This window comes from Dermacentor andersoni, chromosome 6, assembly GCF_023375885.2.
Source record: "Dermacentor andersoni chromosome 6, qqDerAnde1_hic_scaffold, whole genome shotgun sequence".
In the NCBI taxonomy this organism is placed as follows: Eukaryota; Metazoa; Arthropoda; class Arachnida; order Ixodida; family Ixodidae; genus Dermacentor; species Dermacentor andersoni.
This window is the reverse complement of record NC_092819.1, coordinates 50,032,983-50,058,645: the sequence shown is the minus strand read 5'-3', so window position 1 is coordinate 50,058,645 and position 25,663 is coordinate 50,032,983. Positions and strand designations below refer to the sequence as shown.

The window sequence follows — 25,663 nt, the reverse complement described above, 5'->3', positions numbered from 1 at the left end:
TGTGTAATTCCGTTACCAACTCGATATGCAGCTGCGATACTATATTCATCACTATGCATGCATTGCATTAAACATGATCGCGTAAATCTCGTGCCTCGAGCGGCAATTTTGCTTGCATTTGCGGACTTAATTCACGCACGGAAAAACACCTATGTAGCACGTATTGAGCAACAGAAAGCTGTATCGGGAGTTTTTGATGTCGCTCTACAGTCTTCTCATTGACACTTTTATGTAAATATAAAATTTGAGAAGTTGATTAATTAATAAAACTAATTATGTAATGAGACCGAATAAAAAAAAAATTCGTTTCTCCCAGCGACGGCAAACAACGTTACCTTGGTTCTGTGCAGCTACGTGGCATTCGCATATTTTAAAACTCTGGCTAAAGTTGGTTGGGAGACACCTCTCTCTCTCTCTCTCTCTCTCTCTCTCTATATATATATATATATATATATATATATATATATATATATATATATATATATATATATATAGACAGGTCAACGAACAGAAGCATGTAGGAAAAATGCCAAGAGTTTACTGACGTTTCGGCTGGACTACCTGCGGAAACGTTGGTAAAGTTAACTTCATACGTTTCTTTTATATATATATAGTTGAAGAAACGAAGGAGCACACATACGAAAATTGCATATTTTAACGTTTTAACGTTCCGGCCGTGGCGCAGCCTACGTCAGAAAAAAAAAAAAAGAAAAACTTTCGTCAGTGTTTTCTGACGAAGGCCGTGCCACGGCCGAAACGGTAAAACATTAAAAGATGCAATTTTCGTAAGTGTACTCCTTCGTTTCTTCAACTACCTATGCACCGGACCTACATAACCTTTCCTTGAATCATATATATATATATATATATATATATATATATATATATATATATATATATATATATGCGTGTGTGTGTGCGTGTGTGCGTGCGCGCGCGCGCCCTCACCATAAGGGACAATCGAGGGGACTCGAATCTTGTTAAAGTGACCTGCCGTTCTGAAGGCATGTGCTTTCTCTGACTCGGATATGCAATGTAGGATATGCCTTGCAATCCGACGCGGAGGTCTGAATCGACTACCGGAATTTACCACTAAAGTTGTTAACAAGAATAATGACGTCATTGGATGGAACGTGTGACGGAAGCTGACCGCAAGGAAACTGCTGAAAAAAAAAAGGCAGTCAGTGGGAATTCCGCAAACTCTGAAGAGCACTAAACTTGGACACGAAAGCGATAGTGATATTATGGGCAAAAAAATGTATAAACAGAAGGAAACGCATACGTGCTGTGAAGACTGTGGAATGGCACTCCTTGTGATACTGGGTTTGATGCTAGGGCCTTCCTATACATCACTACATGTGGTTCTATTACACGGCATTTGGTTTTGTCACAACACCCACTGGCCACAGAAGTCGCGTCTGGGACGTCCAGTTTTTGTTTACTTTAATGGTGCTGAAAAAGCCAACTTCAAGAAGAAGGAGGAGGAGGAGGCACACTTTATTTTGACAGGCCATCTAGGACCTCCCAGGCACGCTGTGTCCCCACAAGACCCCACTGCACTCAAACGTTCATGTTTAACATATCCATGACGCAGTGTAGTGAAGACAACATTTTATAGAATTAAACAAATTTTTATGGGTGTTCTGAAAATAAGTATATTATACTGAGTGTATGTTTCGTTGATTTATATAATGTGCTGATATCAAGCACTTTGGAAAAGCTTTTTTCTTCTAAAATAACTTGGCAGGTAAAGGGTTAAAGATAAGTAAACTCAAAGAAAATAAGTATAGCTGCGACACAGAACATTAGGGGTTTTGTGTCACTGTCAACCTCAGACACTACAATATATTTTGTGGTTTCGTATGCACTTACCGACAAAATACATGCACACAGCACTCATAACTCACAACTAAATTAATGAAAATTAACTGGTAATCTAAAGAAACCAAGATGAACCTTTACTATTTAACAAGCAGGCAGCTTCACACTCAGGGGGCTAATGGAACAGTATGCTGTGCCAAGAATCTTAGTCGAACAAGGTTGGTGACCGTCATGTACAGTGCCTTGGGGAAATGCCATGCAGCAGTATGACAATACATGCTTTCCTGCTTTTGCTTATGGCACATCAACCAATCAAGGGCGACTAAATCATTAATCGAAGAATTGGAGAGTTTGAATTGCACCGCACAAGGCACTACTGCTGATAAAATCGCCTCCAGCGCTTGTCGAATGGGTGCCGCAGCGCTGCAGTTGACCTGCCGAGGGGGGGGGGGGGGGGGGAGTCGAGCCTCTCCTTAAAAAAATGGAGGGGGGCTGGGCCCAGTGGCGTAGCTAGGTCGTCTGGCACCCGGAGCCCTTAGCTCTTCTGTCACCCCACCCGGGTGTAGTTGAGGAAGGCGAGGATATCTACAATTTTCGAGTGTCTTCAGACGTATATGACACCCCCCCCTTACTGGCCCCGTGCACCCGGGGCCCACGCCCCCCCCCCCCCCCCCCCCCCCGATTTAAGCACTGCATTGACTAGACCATGAAAAGTGTAGAACATCCCGTATTGTTGCTGCCTTTTATTATTTGGCTGTTGATGTACTTTTGTGAAGAGTACTATGGCGTACGGCTGTATTACTTTTTTTTTTGTATCGCATCATGTTATGTTTTGCTCTATAAACAACTTAGTGTTTGTGGAGAAGCCGGTGACACAAAAGTTGGCAACCTTTTTAACTGCATCTGAAAAATTATCCATATCTCATGCACCCTGGGAATTGATGTTATGCAAGGCATTTAGCAGGTAGCTGGCTATCCAGTATCATTCGGGGTTCTGCAAAACATCAAGTGACATTAGTGTCATCTCAATAATGCCATTGTCATGACATGCTTATCCCTGCACATGTCCAGTTGAAGAAATGACCACAACGGCATCACGACCACGAGCACACATACCTAGTAGCCCAGATATATCATGCATATCCTGATAATGTATATCCAGCTAAAGAAACGACCAATGTGGCATAACAACTGCGAACACATACTTAGTGGCCCAAGCTAATGTACAACTTAGGTCACTGGATCAGCGTAAGAGGCAAGATAAACTCAAAGTGCCTAATGTATGCTAACAATTCTTCACATTAACAAATCGATAGAAAGCTACAAAATGTATCAGATGACGAGGGACAATGAGCTGCCAAATTATTTCACGTGTGCCTGCTCATCCACGATGTGTGATGTCACTGAACATGAAAGTTGGACAGGATGTTTTCTAAAACATCCGATTACTGCGACTAGGTGGCCCAAGATGAACTGAACCCCAAGCAAGTAAAGATGTTAACTGCAAGATGATATTATACAAGTAGATGAAAGACAAGCGTCACACTGCCGACATCGTCCAGCACTTTATAGAGCAACTGACACCAAACAACGTTTTGCATATTAATGTTGCCTCACAGTTCACGTGTTCACTTACTCTGGGTTTGTTTCTCTTAGACCACCGTGTACAAGAGTGCTACCACAGATTATTGAGACTGGCCAGCCTCAGTGACAATAAAAAATCTAGGCTTGTCTGTAAACGTACTGCATTTTGCAGTATAGCAGGTTACCTGAGATTGGGTTAGTTGGTGGTGCCACCTGGTGATGCACAGTTTAACCAGAGGATACAGCGCTGCTATTGTAGTAACCAAACATATTCTGCTTAGTTGGGGCTGTGTAGTGTCGGCAAAAACAACATGCAAGTTCTTAACATGCAAGTTTAAAACAAAAAACATTTCTTCTCCAAGGACACCCACGTAACACAAATACAAAAGAATCTCATTAATTTGAGCTCCAAGAGGACCGGAAATCGATTAAAATAAAACGGAGCTTGAACTAAGGCGAGTCCTCTTTAAATATAGCACCCAATCAATTGTGTAGTACAGCGCACAAAGCCAAAACCGTCATTGCGCTCACATTGAAAGTCTTATCCTTCCTCCATCAATGTGTGAGGACATGTGCTGGAAGATGTCCATGTTTCCTGTAAAGTACAAGTGTGACAAGATTGCGCCTTGTGCGCCGTTTGCTGTGTGTGCGAGTGAAAATGTGTAAGGGCAAGCCGAGAAGGATGGTGGCTTGAAGTGCATCGTCCTCCCGCGTGCTGAATGTTGGAGATGATGCGATCGAGCGGTAATGTGATTAAGGGTGCTAGGGCGGCGGAGCGTATGTGAGGAGTGTGGTAACGTGACCAAGTGCATGTTGGGGGCTCCTTCCTGCTCCTTCTAAACCGGATGGGAAAGGAGGGATTGTGCCACTCTGCTTGCTTTGGCTCGAACTCCGCTCCCCCGTTCACGCCTTTCCTCGTCATTTTTACAGCACACAACATTTAGCGACGCAACAAACCTTTGCCTTTTTGGCTCCGGTTTGTCTGAAAGGTGGTCCATGGGAAGGAGAAATCTTGTTTGAAATAACTGTTGCGCAATTTTTGAAGTTCTAACTTGTGATTTCTCTATTCAAATACACGAGGTTTTGCCAGGACCAACATTGCAGTTCGAATTCTCAAGCTTTTGCTATACTTCATTGTGGTTGGACAAAGCGTCACAAGATGTCCCTGCCAACACTGTTGCTACTTGTTCATGTATTTGGTAACCCGATATTCCATGAAGATTTGCATGCTTATTGAGATGGTAGAACTCTCTAACAGTAAAAGAGTTAATTCAGCTGGTCAGGATGGGCTTACAGGTATATTCTATCCACATGCCGTCTCAAGCGGCTGATGTTTCTTGTCACCACTGCTGCAGGTAATCGCCGAGCTGCAACAGTACCAATTACGCTCGTGAAACTTTTGCATGGTAATTTTTATTAAAATAAGATCATCTCAAAAGTAGAGAGAGAGGGGAAAAAAAAAAGCAGAACTGTAGGCAGAGTGCACGTGACAGACACACTTTGGGTGTTTCCAAAAAATGATACAACACAAGCTCGAGTCACACACACGCACAGCGTAGACTGTGTTCGTTTTGTGCATCAGCAGATACTTGTGAGCAACAACACACTGTTACCCCTAGTTCCCCCAAGATACAGTAAAAAGTCTTTCTTTTATAGATCCGTGTCACATTTCCAAATACACATGCTAGCAGGTGCTGCCGAGCGTACGCAGACTGAGATATGACTGGTGGCTCAGCCACCAATGCCTGCAACACGCAGGCAGTCTGTGTATTGTATCTGTAAACATGACACAGGCCTATCCATCACATGCTGTTATGTACACTTTCGAAAAATAAAATTACAAAAAGAAATAGTGCTCATCATTGCCAAGACACACGGTCACAGGAGGAAATTGTCTAACAACAGATGAAGCAACAAATCCGGTGACTCCATTAATGCTGGAGGAATGTAGCAAGTGAGTTGTTTCGAAGGCATGCGTGAAGAAAAGAGCTGTTATTGTCTTTCCTTTAAACTATAGCATATATATATATATGTGTATATATATATATATGTGACATGTTTATAAAAATAAATATCGAAACAACACCCATTTACACCAGCCTTTCATAGAGAGTCTTCAGATGGACCAGCGGAGTGCAAATGTGTTTGAAGCTTATTTATGAACAACAGAGATTCACAAAATAAGCAAGCTTAACGGGAGAAATGGGAAGGAAAAAAAAAAGGAGGACACTTTAATAGCAGCCCACAACAATATGATGGCATTCAGCGGCAAGTCACAACATGACACATGACTCGGTCAAAAACGGTATGAAACAGCAAACAACTATAGTATAGAGCAAGCGTTAAACCAACAAGCTTGACAGTGGCTATTTACAGACTCTTCAACGTAGCGTAAATGGAGCCTTTCCAAACAGTTATATATATATATATATCTATATATGTAATATAAAATGTATCTGTTAACAGCAACTTAAATGCAGTCGCATCTGATATGTCAATCGAGACAGAGAGAGTCGCGCGCATTTTGTGTGTGTGTGTGTGTGTGCGTGCACATTGTACGGAGCACTTGCATCTAGATGTACAAAGGTGTTGCATTTTTGAGCAGAGAGTTCTCGCCTCTATGTACATTGGCGGCAGCTTTGGCTTTTTCAAGGTCGTCGCAGATTCGGAGAACCGTCGACTGTGACCGTCTCGCACTGAACCAGTCACCGTCTGGTGGCGGTGGCTTCTCGACAGACAGGAGAACACTGCGCCGAGTACTCTTGCTGGAAAACGCACTGTCTCTGTTGTGCTTCACTCACAGTTCTGGCAGTAGGCTGTTGTCTGAAAACTAGTAGTATGGGAGAGATGCGTGTTGTCGGGAATGGATGAAGAGTGAAGTCCCTTTCTTTTTCGACTCGATTCGTTCCGAGGCTTCAGCGCTTAGATTGCATCGTTGGCCTCAGGAGCAGTGATCCGTCGATCCAGAGGTTTGGCCTCTCCAACATGGAACGCCACAAGATCACCTCTTCGCCATGTGAATCCATCCAGTCCACGTCACGTCCGTACAGCTTTCCTGTGAGAAATACATTTAGAAGTCGTGTTGGCAAAATGCAGAAAACAAACTTGAGGTAAACAAGGGCTAGCAGCAATTTAGGTGGAAACATTTTTCAAGGGTTTTTAAGGTCTTCCAAGGTGCTAACAAAAGCTATTTCAAGGACTAATAACAATTTATGCTTGAAAACTAAAAAACACAACACTATCATTAACTATACAGCTGCTTTTATTAAAGGACACAAATGAAAAGGTACACAAGAAATTCCAAAACTGAACCCCTGCTAAGCTGCTAAACAGAGTGCGTAAACTTGAGTCTTGCACTGCACCCTGTTTGTGGCCATGTGTTCAAATAAAATACATCGAGCCAATTTAATTTCAAGGATTTAAAGCACTCCATGAAATTTTAAGGGTTTTCAAGGCCTTGTGCATTCAAAGGTTTCAAGGACCACTAAGAACTTAGATGAACACATATGATTGGCCAGGCAGCATTTGAAAGCCACACATAACAAGAAAAATGTATGCTCCTCCTAACTTTCAGGCTCATGGGGAGAAGCTTGCCTGTTGGGTAGTCTCAGCACATACATGCTTGCTTGCCCTAGCAAAAATTTTTTCAGACTATATAGCAGACTAACAAAACATAGATAAAGGAATTCTCTTTTCACTTAGTATGTCCGTATTAGGTGGCATATTCATAAGAAAACAAAGTTAAATTATAGGGAACAGAAACAGAATTCAAAATTTCCTGGCGATATGTGAGCAAAGTTAATTGTGAAGGTTATGAAGCTACAGACCAGAATGCTGAAGAGTGTACATTTTGGTACAATGTCCTCCGAGTATACAAACCATAAGCGAACTTCACCCTACGCATGGCCCGATGCTAACACATATTGTTTTGAAGTACAGATGTTGCATGCTACCTTGACTGCATTATTGTGTCAGTTTAGGCTGTGTTGATCAAAATCAGCTCAGTGCTTTCTGCCTACATGCGAACTTAACCCATTTCACTCAGCAGGCACGCAGACGAGCTTCGTAAGCACATTCATTGTAGCTGGCAGGTCGCCTGTGTACCTGAATGCTACTTCTACAACCCTCACTCTAGCCCATGTGCACGATGTGTGGTCAGATGACTGATGAGCCCCTCGATCAGCAGCAAACGTCTCGCGATGGTTTGTCTTCCATCACCCCTTCGGCCAGTGGCGAATTCTCATTACAACCACACTGCTTTGGCTGTTAGGCCTAATCAACACTAGTTCTCCAGGTGTCAGCGACAAATGTTACGGTTTGATGCTCATTCTCGTGGACAACTTTTCTTGGCTACGAAAGAAATGCTAGAGGACAGAGCTTCTGTACATGTATTCATACACAATGTAGTCCGGCAGAGTTTGAACTAAGGAGAGCCTCTTTGAATATATCACCCCATCAATTGTGCGCTACAGTGCACAAAACCCAAAACCATCACTGGGCTCGCACTGAAAGTCATCTTTCCTCCATCAGTGCGCGAGGACATGTGCCTGAAGAAGCTTAGGTTCTGTATTAACTCCAAGTGCAATAAGGTCGCATCTGTGGCGGCGTTTGCTGTGGGTGCGAGGGAAAATGGACCAGGGTGAGCTAAATGGTGCCTTGATCTGCACTGTCTTCCCGTGTGCCCAATGTTGGAGCTGATCATGTGCATGGTAATGTGATCAAGCATACTAGAGAGAGGAAGGGGTGCAGGAGAGCTTGTGTGGATCAAGTGGCTGGTAAGGTTTCGTTCCTGCTCCTTTTAATGTGACGGGAAAAGAGGGTGTGTGCTGCTCCAGCTTCGTCGGTTCTGTCTCAGCTTCCCACAGTGCAGTCATTTTCACAGCATCTGATATTACGGGAACAACGCATCGAACCTTCGCGGTCGGCTTGGGTTTGTCCAAAAAGTGGTCCATGAGGATTATAAATTTTCTTCAAAATGACCAGTTGCGTGTTTCATAGTTCAAATTTGCGGGAGTTTTTCTCTACTTATATATGAAGGACTTTGCCGGGACCAACAGATCAGATTGAAATACCCGTCAACTAAATTTAAGAGATTTCGAATTAGCGAGATTCCACTGTATCTCACAACCTCTCGGTGAATATCTTCTATCTCCCTACTGGCTGCCTCTGTATGCATCTATGCCAGTAAGAACAAAGAAATGATGGCAATTGGGATACTGGTCAGGCCAGTTATCGTCTTTCTCGCTCCTGCAACACCATTATGATGGCGAAGATGATGCCCCTAGACATGGCAAGTTGCTGCAACTGATGTGCATAACATCTGTCCTGCAAGCTGAATAGGTTCGTGCTCACTGCTTTTCCCATACTTAAAAGTGTAGCCCTAACATTTTGCTATAAACTGGCACAGTATTAGTCATCATGTACAGGAAAGCAAACACAGTCGCCAACCAATAATTCGGACTGCTTCGTAGCACTGCCACTGGCCCCATAGATTTAATGTGTTGGATTTAATGTCCAACTAAACGCGACTGAGTGGCCCTTCGAGCTTTGCGCTGCGAGTGATGTCTTCCGAGTTATGCTGCGGGGTATGTTATATAGTTTTGCGATTCAATTGGTGTGGGTTATTTTTCTTAATACGGTTTCTACCTTAGCATGTTGGCTGTAGACTGGAATCATTTGGACGATGTTGCTGAAAAATCAAGGACGCCGCATGTCACCAACGTCATGTGCGACGCGAGACCAAAGAAGCAGCAGCAGCCATCGAGGCCGGGAGGCATGCGCAGCAGCTAAGCCCAGTGGGGGTGAAAGCAAGAGATATGGACCACACTCTGGCTTCTGAGAGTGAGATGGTGGCATCCACACGTGCGCACCTTGCGTCTTGCCGCCTTGCCGACGACAGCCCGTCTCGCCCCGTGGCATCGCTTAGCCATATCTGCTCTGTTGAGGCGCGCCGATGACGTGGCATCATGGCGATGCCCTCTCCCCTTATGCAACACCTGGCGTGCTATCGCTGCAGCAGATGTTCTAATTCGCCCGCTCTGCTCCATTGAAGTGCGTTCCGAGACATGGAGTCGCAGCCAATCGGAATTTAGGTGCCCTTTCACTGCTGCAGACGCAAGCTTTTATGATCAATGGGTCATTTGATGCTTTCACATAAAAATTGTGAAACAGTATTACGGCTCATAATCTGAAAGTAATGTGATTTCACTTGTACCGGTCCCATCTCGTGCAGCTTTGATGTGCGACGCCTACAATGCCATTGGCAGTGCTCATGACACTAGCGTTCTCCGACGCCTATTAGCTGCCAGAGTGCTGTCCTTCTGCTCAGTAGGAGTTTCCTTCCATCCTGGTGTGTGCCAACGTACTGCACCCGCACATAGTTACGAACAGTGCCCTAGGAGTTCCAGTCCAACTCTAAACCTTTCTACTGCTGTCAATGCTTTGTCCCTTGGACAAAACTGCAAATTTTTGTCTTTTTTCTTTTCCACAGTAGGAAAACATTCTGTCTCTCTCGCATGACCATGCTATAATGCAAAGGTGAGCAGCATTTCGAGACATAGGCAGGAAACAGTGTTGGAGTGGACAATCCACACGGCTTTCACCGACTTTTGTGCATGCATTTGTGCAACAATCTGCTACTGTGCGAAACTGGTACCGCTTGATTGTAACATGGTACCAGCCATTACATGCTGTTGATTGTCCTGCGTGATATGTGTGCATTGCATCACCTATAAGTGCTCACTGTCATTGTACTAGTATGCTTTCTGTTTAGTACGCGGGTGTTTGCCAGCGCGGACTGCAGTGTCTGTGCAGTCAGCATTCTTCATGCCCACGCTGCTCCTGAGCGCTGCAACGTGCATGCAGCTTTAAGCCAATGTGGCGAAGGCAGGCTTTTTTTGTTTCTGCAAGTGATTCGCACTTGAAACAGTCCCATTCCAAGAGGCGGCAGGAAGTGCCGGCACATTTGGGTTATCTCACATAAATATGTGCAGTACGCGTTACAGTGGCGCTACGCACTACACCACATGCGCGGATGAGCAATAGCTAAAGATGCTTATTCCAATAGTGTTGGTGGCGATAAGTCGTACTGGTGCGCTTGTCAGAGGTTATATTCTTTGCTGAGGTCACCACCCTGTGACTCCGTAAATTTCTGATGTTTATCCACACAGACATCACGGCAACTGTGCTGTAGCCAGAATCATTGGTAGACCAGTTTCTGCACATTTTTTCTCTCACTCATGGAATAAAGTCACTTGTTTTGAGGCGAATCTGATACTTGAGACTCCCCGTGAAGTCCGAATTATCGGTCGGTGACTGTATACCAGCCAGTGGTGGCTCAGTGGTTCTGGTGTTCTGCTTCTGAGGAAATGCTTGTGAGATTGATTACTGGCCATGATCGCCGCATTCCAATGAGGAAGTAATGCAAAAGCACCCGTGTGGTTATATTTAGGTGGACATTAAAGAATCCCAGTTGATCGAAATGAATTCAGAACTAGAATTTCTGTGACTGGGGCTACTTGGTTGTACATACTTAGTTTTCATACCACACTGTATTGAACACAGAACAGGACAGAGGCAGGAGCACAAACTAACAACTGTTTTATTTTGGATAGGTTAGCATAACATTTATATGAAATAGGCATATGATTGGATACTCTTACACCTGAACAACATGCATGGGCATCTCCATTGCTTTCTTTTTCTGTGCCACGCATTAGGTCAATCTCACTTCGGGTTAGTGTAAATGGCAGATTGCTCACGCATTCACCTTCACGTTTCATTCACATATGAAAGGCCGCGACCACCACTCGCTCCATTCTGTCGCTTACATGTGTAATTACGCTATCAAACAATGGCATGCGCTAACATCTGTTGACATGTGTCCCATGTTAATACGATGCTCTCCGAGTCTAGTGTTGACACGTCATTTTGTTTGGCCAACGTATCCTCGACCACGTGTCGATGGGATACTATACACAACTTCTTTTTTGCATTCAACAAATTTGCGCACATGTCCTATCACGTACAGTTTATTAGCAATCTTTTAGCTGACCTGGTTTACTTGCCTGCGAATTCTAATGAGTTTTGGGGGGTGCAGAATCGCGCTCCTGCCTGTGTCCTATTCTGTCTTTTGTGTTCAAGACGGCACAGTACAAAAAACTAATGTGGAGCCCTCCACTACAGCATTCCTTCTAACCCATTGCGCAGTTTTGAGACTTTCAATTTAACTTTGACTTGGACGTGCAATGCAACATATGTACCTTGATGATGACCAAACAACAAGAAACAATCAAGCATTCTGTGCTTACACCTATTTACAAAAACTCTACAGATGAACAATCCTTTAACATTTCATGAGAATATTGCACTAGAGACAATGGCAATGTACTGTTACTTGTACATGAAAGCATCCATAAGAGGGAAGCAAAAACAATGCACCTGTGCCAAGGCCAAGCCGCACACCACCCAGGAAGTCATTGCTCGTGATCTTGTCATAGTCCCAGATGGTCAGCTCAAGGCAGCGGTCCTTCAGTTCATCCAGGGACACGTCTGGGTAGACAAACGTGTGGTTCCACTTGGGGTTGCAGCACTTCTTCACCACGGGCGTCTTCTGCTTGCTCCCTTTGGTCCGGTCGGGAAGCAGGTAGCTGTGTGAAGAAAAACGCAGTTTTTTTTTTAGAAATGCACAGACCATCAGGCACAGGAACAAAGTCAATGGCAACAGGAAGAAAATGCAGGACACTAGAAGAGAGAGAAGGAAACACAAAGTGGTATTTATCTACAGGAATGTAGCGAGGTTGCTTGGTCTGGCCTGCTAATCTGCACTAAGAAAGGGAGATGGGAAGAAGTGATGATAATGTGTGATAAAAATGAAGTGCGCAAAAAAGTGCAGATATACAAGTTTACAATATTGTGGCATCTATAATGCCATGCACCCAGTGCATTGTCTTATAAAAAGGTTAGTGCTGCCCTCATAATCATGCTAGTGGTACTGGCATTGAGGCCAAGGACACAAGGTAAAGTGATCAGATACTCATCATTATCAGATATATATCAGCAGGACACTGTGATAACTACAGTGACATGCATGTTTATCTTAACAACTAAAAAAAAAGAAGGGTGTTTACCACTCCTTTGTTTGTGCTCAAATTTTGTTTTACTATAATATTGTATTTATCAGCAATGACATCAAGTGTTATACTCACACTTGATGTTATGTCACTGCCTGTCTGCTTTATTCAGAAAAATATTACACGTATCCCACATACTGTAAGAACTGGTTTCAGGGAAGGTTTCATTGGCGTTTGCGAGGAACGTTGTGGTTGTTTAGCAAAACACACAACTAAATTGAACATAGTTAGACAGTGAAAGACCTCGCTGAACGTAATCTGGTGGCACTGCAACACCATAGACATGTACAAGAGAAACCAGAGTCATGCGCGCACCACACACGGAACTGAATTCAACTCATTCCGCAGCGAGCGTTTCTGAAAGTACTAGTTTGCGCTGTAAATGACATGGTGCAGTTTCGCTGCTGTCTGATCACTGCCTCCTGACATCGCCCGGCTTTACGTTTACAAGTAAGAGTGCGCTCATATTGCCAGCCAACAACACTGCTCCACTTAGCGCTCATGGACAAAATGTCCGCCGTGCTCTTCAGTACTCGCCACTCCCACACGAAGATACCCCGCTACTTATTTATGAGTCAGTATGTGCTTTGCATAGAAAACGGTGCCTCACTTTGTATCGAAGACGTTCTGGCCTCGCTGGATGCTTCCTCCTAGCCTCTTGTCCCCCGAGCACTTAGTGTACGCTTTGGCCCCATTTTCATTCTGTTTGAGCTCATGTCTGCACTTGCATAAACCGCCACCTTGAGCTGCTATGGCTCGCACTATCTACGGGACTGTCCCATCGTGTGGGTAATACAGCAGCCAGCACTTCCAAAGTGGAGGGAGTGGCAAAGAAAGCTCCACTTCAACATTGCGAGAAACCGTTGTGTCAATGATTGTTTATGTCAAGCGATAGCTGCATGGTGCAAAGGTGCCGAGACGTCCCACTGTGTATAATTAAAGGGTGTGTGACATTGACAACAAGGCAGTGGCGATGATGGCATAACAATGATGAAATTATGCTGGAATGATGACAATAGAATGACAACGGTACAATGACGACAGCGTGAAGATAAAGCAATGAAGGCAATGAAATGGCGATGAGGGAATGAAAGCCACGAATGACGATATTATGCTTGTGCTGGAGCTCACCTCTACACTTATGTAAATTGCCCACCATCCTGGGCTACCTTGCCTTGCACTATGTCCAGGACAGGCCAATTATGCAACACAGCAACTAGCAGCCAGCACCCACAAATTGGGAGAAAGTGGCAAAGCAAGATTCACTTAAAAAAATAAAGAAGCACCGTCGTACCAGAATAAGCGAATAGCAGCATGCACATGAACTGGTTACACCACCTTTTGGTGAGTCAAATGTTTTCTTCGGGTTCAAGGGCGGGAATGCCCAAAGTCGTAACAATTTTTTGGAACAGATATGATTTCATTCTGGAACAAATTGGAGCAGATAAATTCTGATTTTGGAGCAGACTGTAGGACATATGGTCAACGACCGATTTTTGAGGTGTCCAATTTTTCAGACATGCCCGATGATTCAGACACCTTCACGGCAGGGCCACGTACCTCGCAGAGCCAACGTATAGGAACGTCTGAAATTTCAGACACAAAACCCCTTCACTGTCCAATTTTCTGTACTTCTTGCCGTAAATGCAGGTCCAAAACCGCATTAATCAAAGCCACCACAGTCGCCATTTTCATTATTTTTGCAACCTCGAACTAGTGCTCTCGCATGCCGATTTGCTGGAAGCGATAGCCACCACCACGGCACTAGGATTAGCTGCTTTGACATTCACTGCCAAGCTTCGTGCTGTTTGATGCCATGTTTTTCACTGAAAGAATTCGCTGCTGTCAGCAATGGCGCTGACTCCGCCTTTGTAGTTCTCGCTGATTGCTTTGAAGCGCGGAAAGCGTGGCGCTCAAATCACCACAAGCAGCCAGTGGGCAGGAACAGCCACACTCCATTAAGCACCATGAATAAAAGTGAAGGTACACAGCGACATTCTTTTATCTTGCTGCCTGAGCCAGAGAGCGAGAGCAGGCGAGGAGGTCTGGGGCTTATCTGCGCCTTCCTGTTAGTGGAGCGGAGCCATATGGTTGATGGTTGTGTTGGCACTGTTTGCATGAAAACACACGTGTGAGCTTGCGCAATGGCCCCACGCTGACTTCAATAAAGTGAAGTAAAGTTGCATAGCGGTGTTACATGGTGAAGCACATAATATGCAATGTACTGCAGTGAAGCACACTACGAGCAGAAAGGGGCAACTGCCACGGGACACAATATGTATTACTTAATTGCACACAAGTGTACTCGCCATCTGCTGTCACGGTACGAGCACCGACACGCCTAATAAGTACACCGGAAGACCCTCGGAGCTATTTCGGACGTGCCTGTGGCGACTTGAGCTCTTGGGGGCAGTAAAAGGCATGCATTCATTTTTTCGGACTGCCCAATTTTTCTGGTGTTTACACGGCGCCTAGGGAGCCTAACAATTCAGACGTTGACAGTATATCATATAATTGAAGCAATCTGCAGCATGAAAATCTTAATTCAGAGCATTATTATAGTTAAGCGGGGTAACAGTGACAAAACCTTGCATTATGCAGTATTAAAGAAATGTTGAAGAGCAGCCTAAAGGCATTTTTCATACTATTTTTGTATTAAGTTTTGCTGAAGTGACTGCAGGTGTTTTCCAACAGAAGTATTGTGAAGAAGCTAAGGCTAGTGAACACCAAAGTTCCATCAAGAACACTAAAGTGAGACATTTCTAGGTAATGTGACAGCACGAACTAGCTCATACCAAGGTTCTACATGTGACTGACTTCTGTTTTTGCACCTCACTAGAAGCACCTAGACAACTGGGGAAATATTCTGGGATGATCACTTATAGCGATACTATTACCTCGACCATCAGGTGCTGTGCTGACGGTTGGCTGAGCACTGTGTCATGCGACGACGACAGTATTGCCGAAAGTGACTATTCGAGAAAATGCCCCTTGGAATTTACATTGAGTGATTGGGTGTAAGCCCCCTGAATAAGCTAAAGCGAGCAACACCGTAACTGCCTCTCCTTTTCCAAGTTCTCTCACTGCATGTGGCTTCCTCCGCCACTTGCCCCCTCAGTTTGCACTTTTTCATCAAGGCACTCGCACCGTGCAACAATGTGATCCACGTGATGTCAAAATCTGCGATCACCGCAATCAAGAGCAACTGTCATTGTGCCGGTGCGAGGGAAAAAAAGAAATTCAAGAAAACAAAAGGTGCAGTCGGTAGTGTCGGACTCTCGGTGTCAACGCTTGTCCGTGTTTCCCTGTAAACAGCGCCCGCTCAACCAGGCACAACCACCCGCAGGAAGGCGTGAATAAGGCCGACCTCCTAACCTGCCCTTGCTCGCCCGCTCAGGCGGCAAAATAAGAGAATGTCGCTGTATACCTTTAGCATTATTCATGGTGCTTAATTGGGTGCACCTGTTCGTGCCCACTGGCCGCCAGAATATGAAAGTTACTTTTACATGCACCCTGAAACTAATGACACAACGCCCTGTACCGCGCCGGCAATTTTTCGCTGACGACTGCCAAAGCCAAAGCTGTTATGGCACTGCACGGCACAATTTCAGCCATTTTTCCAATTTCGGCACATTGTGGTGCAGCAATTGGCGGCTTGAGTATCAAAATGGCACAGTTGGCGCACGATTCCCATCCCAACAGATTGTAAATCAGTTCTGCAGAAGTTCACACGGTGGAGGAAAGACGAATTTGCCCTCCACATGGCATTAGCCAAAGCTACAAAGGATTCAAAGCAAAAACAATTTCTCTGTCATGTTCTCTCCAGTTTTCTACAGGCAGCAAAACCAGTCCACAGACATGCAGCAGCTAGCTTATGCTCATATGACAAAGCTTTTTAATTTCTTCAGGGTGATCAAGGCAGTTAACGATGTCAAGTGTCAAACTGAAACAATATGGATGAAGAAATGCAATCTAGCAGCAAAATGTATGCGCAAAGAAAGCAGCAAGGCGTGATATTTGTTATGTTACTGTGCTGGTCAAATGCAGGTCACTGCACAAACAAGTGGCATGCAATATATTTCCTCTTGGAATGACCTTTCTATGAATCGCTGAATGTAAACTGTCAAGAAAAGCAGTGTCACGTGCAGTCATGTCAGTGTCAGCAGTGTCATGTCAAGCAGCGCCCTTTGTCATGACAGAATGAAGCTTTGGGCTATACCGACCACGTCACTGAGAACAGTCACAACCGGCTTTTTAAGTGTACCAAAATGAGAAACATTCAGTGTCTTCACACACTGGTCTTTTGCTTTACGAGGGTGTCTGTGAATCATTGGTAATTTCAAATTTCCTAATTTTTCCATGCTTTTATGAAAACCCCTTGACAGTTTATGACACTAGCAATTAAGATGCAAGAAAAAATTTGTTTTAAATTTAAATTTGTTAAGATGCAAGAAAAAAACTGTACGCTCGAGATATCATGAATGGCTAACTTTAAAATAAAGGGGGTCTATAGCAGTTCGTGGTTCATGTGGCCAATGCACTAACGTCTTCACAAGAATCGTCGCAGTGCCTCAGCTTTGTGCAGTTTTGTCTTTCATTTACAATAACTGAGAGAAACAATAAGCAAAGGAGAAACACTGCACTTGTTAGCTTTTAAATTATATATAGCAATTGGTTTAACGATTTATGCAAAAACGTTTTCGCCTGCTTTTAACAAAACACGAGTGCAAAATGAAATCTCTGCAGGCTCGCCGACTAAAGGAGTCCATTACAGAATCGCATAACTACCACAACCAAACAGACAGCGCACCTTTTGCAAAAGGGGTCCGAGGTTCCGTTGGAGCGCGTGGCCGTGAGGTTGCGTGCCTCCTTGACCAGCACATGCAGGGAGCCGCGCACGGGCCCCTGCTTGATGCTGCGGTTGGTCACGTCCGGTGGCATGTACTTCAGCGCCAGCAGAATGTCTCCCTTGTAGCTCAGCGGAACCTCGGGGCACTCAAACTGCACGACACAGTGAAGAGAACCACTTGTTGCACTACAGCGACCACACGCCCGTCTATACCGTTGGCTCGACCACATCAACCAATTCTGGCAGGGCTGTGGTTATACTGGCAAGAGGAGTGTCACAATGTCTAAAGCGTTAGGCTAAATGATAGGCTGCAATGAGGGAGGCAGGTTGGTGCATGTCTAGGCACCATAAAATGGTTTTTTGCAGTACAATTACTAGATGCTGTTTAGGGAAAAGACGGGGAATGCGGGAGATGGAAATTCAAGACGATGAGCAAAACGTGAACAAAGTGAATGCAGGAGCCAACGTTTTGACAAGTCCACTTGTCTAAACGTTGGCTCCTGCATTCACCTTGTTCATGTTTTGCTCATCATCTTAGATGCTGTTTAGAGCTACTGCTTCAATAGACGTTGATCAAGTCGGCTTCCGTGCACATCGATACTGACCCAAAGCTTACGTCTTGTTCGCAGCACTGTCAGAGCTGAGTTTATGCTTTTTTCCAGTTGTAATGCCAGGCATGCCATCTTAATTAGGCTCAACTAGCTGTGCAGAGAAGTGTGCTTGCAGAGTTTTGCATAATGTTGCTCAGAAGACAAGGAGCAACAACATGATTTTTTACAAAGATTAGCATTGTGCAGTGCAAGATGCACATGGCTGTCCACTGTTCAGGCTCACGTGTGAGCTCACCACTCATGCTCTGTGGTGCACCATCTTCAGGAAACTATGGGTGCAATGTCACTCTTCTACAAAGGCCACTAAAAAGTAGAGACAGCCGAAACAAGACACTTTCACGAAGGAACAGTTTACCTGATGCAATATTTTTCCAGACAAGAACTTCTGATCATTCGAAGCAACTTGGCATATTTTGCTGGAGTCAAAATAATGGAAGTAAACTGAACGATGCTTGCTGACAATAGCTGTATGCAATCACAGCATGCACTTTGCCACTAATAGAAAGGTGGGCAAAGTCTGAAATCTGCCTCTTGGCTGTACACACAAGCTATTGTACAGCTCTAGTCTGCGCCACCTAGAAAGTTGGCCATGAGAAAGGGCGTACAACTGCAAGAGTAAATGTCCTATTGCAATCTTCGAAGGCTTTGCACATACACTCACAAGCCCAGAAACCTATGACAAGCAACAACAGAATTTCAGGAATGAATCGGCGAAAGCAAATAGACCAAACCTACTCATAGTAACTAATATTGGTCACCCCGCAGGGCGACAACACTCATCATCAGCATCAGCTTATATTATGTCCAATGGAGGGATGAATGTGTCTCCCAGCAATCTACGGTTACCCCTGAAGTGTGCAAGTCAATTCCAACCTACACTTGCAAATTTCTTAATTTCATCATACCACCTAATTCTCTGCTGCCCTTGACTACAATTCCATTACCTCGGGAACCTCTTCTGTAACTCTAATAAACCGTTGCTTATCTGCCCTACACGTTACATGGCCTTCGCAACTCTACTTCTTTGTCTTAATCTCAACTAGAATATCGGCTACCCTAGTTCGACTTCCACACCACTGTCCTCCTATCTTTTCAAGCTATGCCTACCATTTTCGGTGCCACTGCTCGTTGCGTGGTCCTTAGCTTTTCCACATCGTACTCTGGGAGCACAAAAGGTGCCAGCTGTGGTGCTTACCCTTTCCTGGAGAGCGAAGCAGCGGACTTCCGTCTTCTCGAGAGTCTCGTAGGTGAGAGGCAGCATCACTTCCCCGAGGAAGTCATTGCGGCCAAACATGTCGCTGTGCCACACCGAGAGCCACAGCGTGCGCGCTTGTAGCTCGCTCATGGTCACTCGAAACTGGGTCAAAAAACGCGCGAGTTAGCCAGCACTTTTGGATTTGTCTCAAGGTGACTGGAAATGGCAACTTTTCTTCATTAACATCATGATAACTACTCAATCAATTGTCCAGAGATCACAGTAATGGTAGTCACAATAATGGCTCTGAAGCTTTCACCCACACAGTCAACAGGCAATGAAGTCAAGAGAAGCTTCAGGAAAATGAATTGTACAAGTAATTAGAGATTAAATAAAGGAAAAGGAACATGAAAGTTGAAGAAAAGACAAATTTTTGTTTGCTTGCGGGAGCCAAGCTCACAGCGCTACATGATGCATGCAATGCTCTACGAATTCAGCTAAGACGACAGCTGTTTCTCTGTCCACTTTTGTGGGTATTTACGTACATGTATAAACAACCAGCCCCGAGACTTTTAGCCAGTGTCCCTCAGGGCTATGGCAGTCGATATGGAACACATCTGAAACCACAACTGCTAAATTGTATGCTATCTTCGCTGTCGTAAGCTTCAGTTCCAATGAGGCTGGCTACTGAGCAGGAATTTCAGAAGCTGTTATACTTTTGTTTCGATTACATTGCCCCATGGCAACACAAGAGGATTTTGCAACGCTGCTGGCCTACTTTGAATGGTGGTGCTGTAGACAAAGAGCACGGACACTTGTCCCATATTTACATGTCCCATTTATAATTGATTATTTATTTATTTATTTTTTAATTTACAGAGTACCTAGGTCGCCATAAAGGCATTACGCAGTGAATCATAGTGAAATGGTGATAATCACGCATTTAAATTGTTACATTTCAATGAGAAACAAAATGAAGTTTTATAGAGTTCTCCTACAGGAGAACTAACTGGTAGTATCGTTTCATGCCATTATGCTGGCACTTCTTACAGGAGAGTAGTGACATTTCCACACAGTTCATTGACTCAAGGCAGGCAGCATGTAGTACCCAGCAGAGAATGGCCTCTGAGACTGCTGACACAACTCGGGGTACTCATATAAAAAAAATGGTTCGCTGCAGGTGATTTGAGTAACAGATGAACTGTGTGCTACTTTCAGTGGCAATTACTGTGTAACTAAGGGATCCCTTGGCATAAAACAAATGTTGCAAAGTTTCTAAGAGGGTATTCACACAATCGAGGTTTGTTAAATATCTGTCTTTAGTGCCCCTTTGAGAAATGCTGTGTCTAATGAAGCCTTAACAGAATGCCGAGCTTGCTTAAACGAAGTACATACCTTGAGAACCTCTTCAAAAACAGGGTTCAGAGTGTGCTTCTTCACTTTGGTCTTGCGCTTGCCACTTTTGGTCTTATCGGGTAGCAGATAGACTTTTACATATCTGGGTAGAAAGTGATGAGAAAATATTATTTGCAGAGGCGTTTGGTTAATGGCACCTGCTGAAGTTGGTAGCAGGATAAACAATGTAAATCATATAGCATTGCACAGCAAAGCTATACCCATGCTGTGACAAGTTCTGGGCTTTAGATTATGTTTAACCATTCAGGGTTCTTAAACTGTACTAAAAGCCCAGAACCTGCTATGGTTGCTTAGTGACTATGGTGTTGGGCTGCTAAGCACAAGGTCACGGGACTGAATCCCGGCCACAACGGCCGAATTTCGATAGGGGCGAAATGCGAGAACACCCGTGTAATTAGATTTAGGTCCACTTTAAAGAACCCCAGGTGGTCCGAAATTTCGGAGTCGCCCACTATGGCATGCCTCGTAATCAGATCGTGGTTTTGGTATGTAGAACCCCATAATTTAATTTAATTAAAGATCTCACAAATGCTGCCGCACAGTGCCAGTGATAGGTCTACTTTGAGGTGTAATATCATATATATGCCCAACGTCTTGCCAATGTTCATGACCAGGTGCTCTACAGCTTCGATGAATGACATGAAGAAAAAGTATACAGGGCCACAGAAATAACAGCTCCGAGTGCAACTTGACGCTGTGATAGCTGGAGCAAAAGCAGGTACTACAGCATGATAATAACAACGAAAGTGACAACAGCTATGGTGCAATGACAGCAACGCTAACAACACAGTGGCTCACACATGGTGCATCTGGTATCGAGTAGGTAGTAGGTGAGGGCATACGTAGTCTTTTCTGGAAAGTACTTGTGCCAAGGAAACAACAATAAGCATTATGCTGGCACCTGGCAAAAGGCAGCCCATAATCTTGATGAAGCAGGCCTTCACAGGTCACTGCTACCATGCGTACATGGCCAACAGAGCGCAGTGAGCTGCATTTCACTACTGGCGATGACAGGAGGAGGCTACCTTGCCGTCGCACATGACAAATATAATCAGTGGACAACAGTTTAGTGTGCACACAGCGAACTGCAAATGTTTTCAGAACATGAGACAAAAGAAAAAAACTTAAATTTTCTTTAACACGGAGTCTGGAAGTCACATGATCAATGTGTACAGTGAAGTATCCACAGCACTGTTTCAATTCAGGGTGAATGCATTGGCTGCAAAAAGGATTTGTATCTTCTCAGATCCCATGTTGCAAAAACTTTTGTTGTTGGTGGCACAGCCTTTGTCACAAGCCCTGGGAAACCTAGTTGGCCTTGAGCAATATTCATGCTGCTTGGCAACTCTGGAGGCAGAGGCAAACACATGCGCCCACCATTTACAGAGCTTTGTAGTACAGTACCATGAACACAGAGCAACGCAGCCAAGGTGCAACAACATCCATGATCCTAGTGGCTTTGTTTCTTTTGACAAAGGTTGTACATGCATGAATAATGTAGGAAGCTTGCCGTGGATCTTCAAATGTGAAATCAGTGGTGGGCATGGGGCATGGATGTAATGGATCTAAAATGTGGAGTACCATAGTGCTCAGTATGAGTTACAACGCATGACCATATTGCCATGCACACGCACATTGTAGCTCATACTGAGCGCAATAGTAAATATTAGTCATGGTAAAAAAAAATGAGTTGAAGCTGTTATCCAATTTGTTTTCGGAAGTGACGGCAAGGCCAACACAGTAAATGTGTTATCATCTTGTATAGTAAGCCCTGGGCAATAGTCAGGGGTTTAGCAGTTCTTGTTGTGTAGTCATACTTGTGTCCTTATTTCGGGGTAACAGAAACAGCCAGGTGAAAGCAGTAACCTCAGATCAACATTCTAGAACTCCCACTTCTTACATCAGTCGATCATAGTTGGAGCTAACACTGCAGATGGATCATAGCACTGCCGGTGATGAGGGTAGTTTGAAATAGCTTTTCATGACAGCTAGAAACTGTCCCAGCTGATGAAACATGCAACAGACATTACTCAAAAGAAATCCCGTTGCCCGATTAACAGCATAGGAGTCACACAGCAGAATAACACACGCTACAAAAAATTAGTCAGCTTTTAGGTTCAGTTTGTCCAACAACAACTAACATTATCAATTTTTTGTGTATGCTACCTTTATTTAGCTCTCTCTGCTTGCTACTTTCCTGTAAAAAATGGCATGGCACAACGAGACACATATGCCATCCCCAATAGAAAGATACTGCATACACAGCCTTAAAGAAAGGAAAGGTGTGCAAATTTGCTGACTATTATTGTTGTGGGGGCAAGCTTAACTCTAAAGAAAGTAATTTTTTTTTTTCAGTATAACTGGCCATTTGCTGTTACGTGTAGGACAGGAGGCAAATGACAAGGGGCAGGAGGTGCGTGTGCACGAACATGGGAGAGGGAAGAACCAGAGAGACAAAGTTCTGGGGGCAGCTTGAAGTGTGGATATTGTGCTAGGAATAAATCAGGGTCACAACATGTGGGATGTCGTTATAGTATGTAGTGCAGAGCTCATGACATCAAAGGGGGTGAAACATGACCACATTACACGTTTTGGCATAAACCTTGTGTGAACATTAAATTTCTTGCTAATGACATGAATACGAATGAAACTTGTATTTATGATAGCGGTTGGTGTTATCTGCTGATTCCGTTTTAATGCGAATAGCATTCTTGTTGGCATTGTCAGACCATTTTTCTTTCCCATTATCTACCTAAAAGAAAAGAAACCTTGTCTGTATGTTATTATGCTACCTTGTTTTAACTTTTCAATGAGCTTAACAAATATTCTATTTCTGAAAAACCAACTTGGCTCACTGGGTATGTGTCACGGTGTATATGCTGCTCTTCGTAACAACCACCATAACGTATAAAACATATCATCATCATCAATTATACACCCAAGATTAATAGATTGCTACTAAAGTGTGCAAAATGTGTATAGAACAACGAACAACCGTTCAGCGTACAATAAGTTCACATTCACCTCAAAAGAATGCTATTCACATGCTTGGATAGTCGGCACAGATGAGTTCTGCTGGATTTCTTTTTTTTCTCTGCTAGTTTCTCCGGCCGCTTAGAAGATATCATTATAGGCCACTGTCAACCGATAAAGTAGGAGTCAGAGGTCAAAATAGTCGAGAAACCACTTACGGGTCTGAGCGGTTGCGCTTGGTGTCCACAGGTGCCAGGTTTCGGCATTCTCGCACATGCACCTCCAGCAGTCCCGACTTGTAGTTGTAGAGGATGGAAAAGAGCACTTCACCAGTGACAGCCACTGTCCCGTATCGACCACCACCGGCTGCGCTGTACACGCTTGTCATGCTCTCGCTGCGCATCTGCTGTGTCAGGAAAGAAACACGAAAGGAAGTCTTCGTTCAATGCTCCCCAATAAGATAGTTAGCACAGCTAACCAGCATAAGGGCAATGCGAGGGCAAATTCACAAGTGTGAGAGATATGCTGCAGGAAATTATCTCAAATTTGTTAGACATTTGCCCTAGCTGTTTCCCGGTGTTCATAAGTGTTCAGGGAAGGCTAATCGCTCTAACAGCTTTGCCGATAAATAGGGATGTAAAGTTCTTGCTAAAGAGTACCAGGTGTTTTTTTTTGCAATGTATCGAATAGACTCATGTAAGCGCTGCACTTCCAACTTGGCAGCCCAAAATTTGGAAAAACAAAATTCAACGGAGAAGCAACTGCGTTCGGTACCCCAATGCCATGCGCACGCATTGACGAATGCTAGCTTGCTGAATACTTCTGCATGCCGCTACTGGATGGTGAGAGCTGTGCGTTGAACTCTGATGCAGTGGTACATCTAGGGATCCGGGAGGATGTGCACAAGTCAAGGCTGCGCCGGCGCCATTTTGACAAAAGGGTTTGGTCCTGTTTAAGGGCTGCACCTCACCAAAATTGTGAAATAAAAGTGTAGTGCTCACACAAGTCTATACGGTATGGCTGGTCTCTCTAACAGGAGGCACCAGTTCCGACTACTCTGCGCCGAACTGGCAACTTTTGGTGCCTTTTAACGACAATAAGTTTAACTAGTTTTGAAACTAACATCAAGTACTGCAGTAGGTCCACAACTTGGCAAGTGTTATAGCATTTTCCATAAATAGTCACTGTAGCATTACGATGCTTTATGTTACTCTATGTATTTCTCAGTCCAGAGTCTGCCTACAACATTATTTCCAGTCAATAAATCAAAGGCACCTCATACCCTCAACAACTGGTGCAGATTGAAAATGATTGAGGTGATCATCCAATTGCAGTTTGTTTACATTTTCTGGGAAGTTTTTTTGGGTGAGCACCTGGTATTGCTAGTGCTTGGTTACATTTTTAAGACTTGAACTTGAACTTGGTAGCTCACAATCCTAGCCACCAGTGTAAGTAAGCTGTTTCGTTTACTATCGCCATTAAACAAAATACAACACTGACTCTGCATCTACGACAAGCCAAAATCCAGGTCAGTTTTATATCACATCAGCAGCCAAGAATTTATATGCATGTGTGCATTTAAAAAAGAAAAACTTAAACTCCGGAGTTTTACGTGCCAAAACCATGATCTGATGATGAGGCAGGGCGTGGTAGGGTGCTGCCGAGTAATTTTGACCACCTGGGACTCTTTAACATGCACCTAAATATAAGTACACAAGAGTTTTTGCACATCAATCAAAATGGAACCGCCGTGACTGAGATCAAACCTGCAAGTTTGAGCTCAGCAGCATAATGCCATAGCCACTGGGCTACTGCTGCAGGTGTGCACATATGCGTGTCAAGGTATGCAAGATATGGCAGAAAAGAAACCACCGTAAGCAGACAGACAGAGAAAGAATTTTAATGAGGTCCTGAGATGCGCTGCACTTAGAGCAGCACCTTGGGCCCCTCCCACATGGGAACGAGGAGGCCTAGCCTCACCGCCTCATCGTGGGTGTTCTGGACAGCCTGGAGTTGTGGGAGAAGCTCGGAATTCTTGATGGCAGAGCTCCACTCCTCCTCGGCGACTTGATTGGGTCCCCAA

At 44.2% G+C, this 25,663-nt stretch overlaps 1 protein-coding gene across 3 annotated transcripts in view; it reads right to left on the bottom strand.

The window, feature by feature from the left end:
• Positions 1-4,798: 4,798 nt before the first annotated feature.
• Positions 4,799-25,663, bottom strand: part of LOC126522943 (uncharacterized) — a 538,767-nt gene continuing 517,902 nt past the window's right edge. For all 3 annotated transcript variants that reach the window (XM_055066617.1, XM_055066618.1, XM_055066619.1), the window contains exons 8-13: positions 23,799-23,983; positions 20,587-20,689; positions 19,192-19,353; positions 17,347-17,537; positions 11,845-12,053; positions 4,799-6,460 (exon numbers count right to left, since the gene is read on the bottom strand). In XM_055066617.1, coding sequence (XP_054922592.1) covers positions 6,321-6,460; positions 11,845-12,053; positions 17,347-17,537; positions 19,192-19,353; positions 20,587-20,689; positions 23,799-23,983 — 990 coding nt within the window. In that variant the 3' untranslated portion in view covers positions 4,799-6,320. The remainder of the gene's footprint in view (positions 6,461-11,844; positions 12,054-17,346; positions 17,538-19,191; positions 19,354-20,586; positions 20,690-23,798; positions 23,984-25,663) is intronic.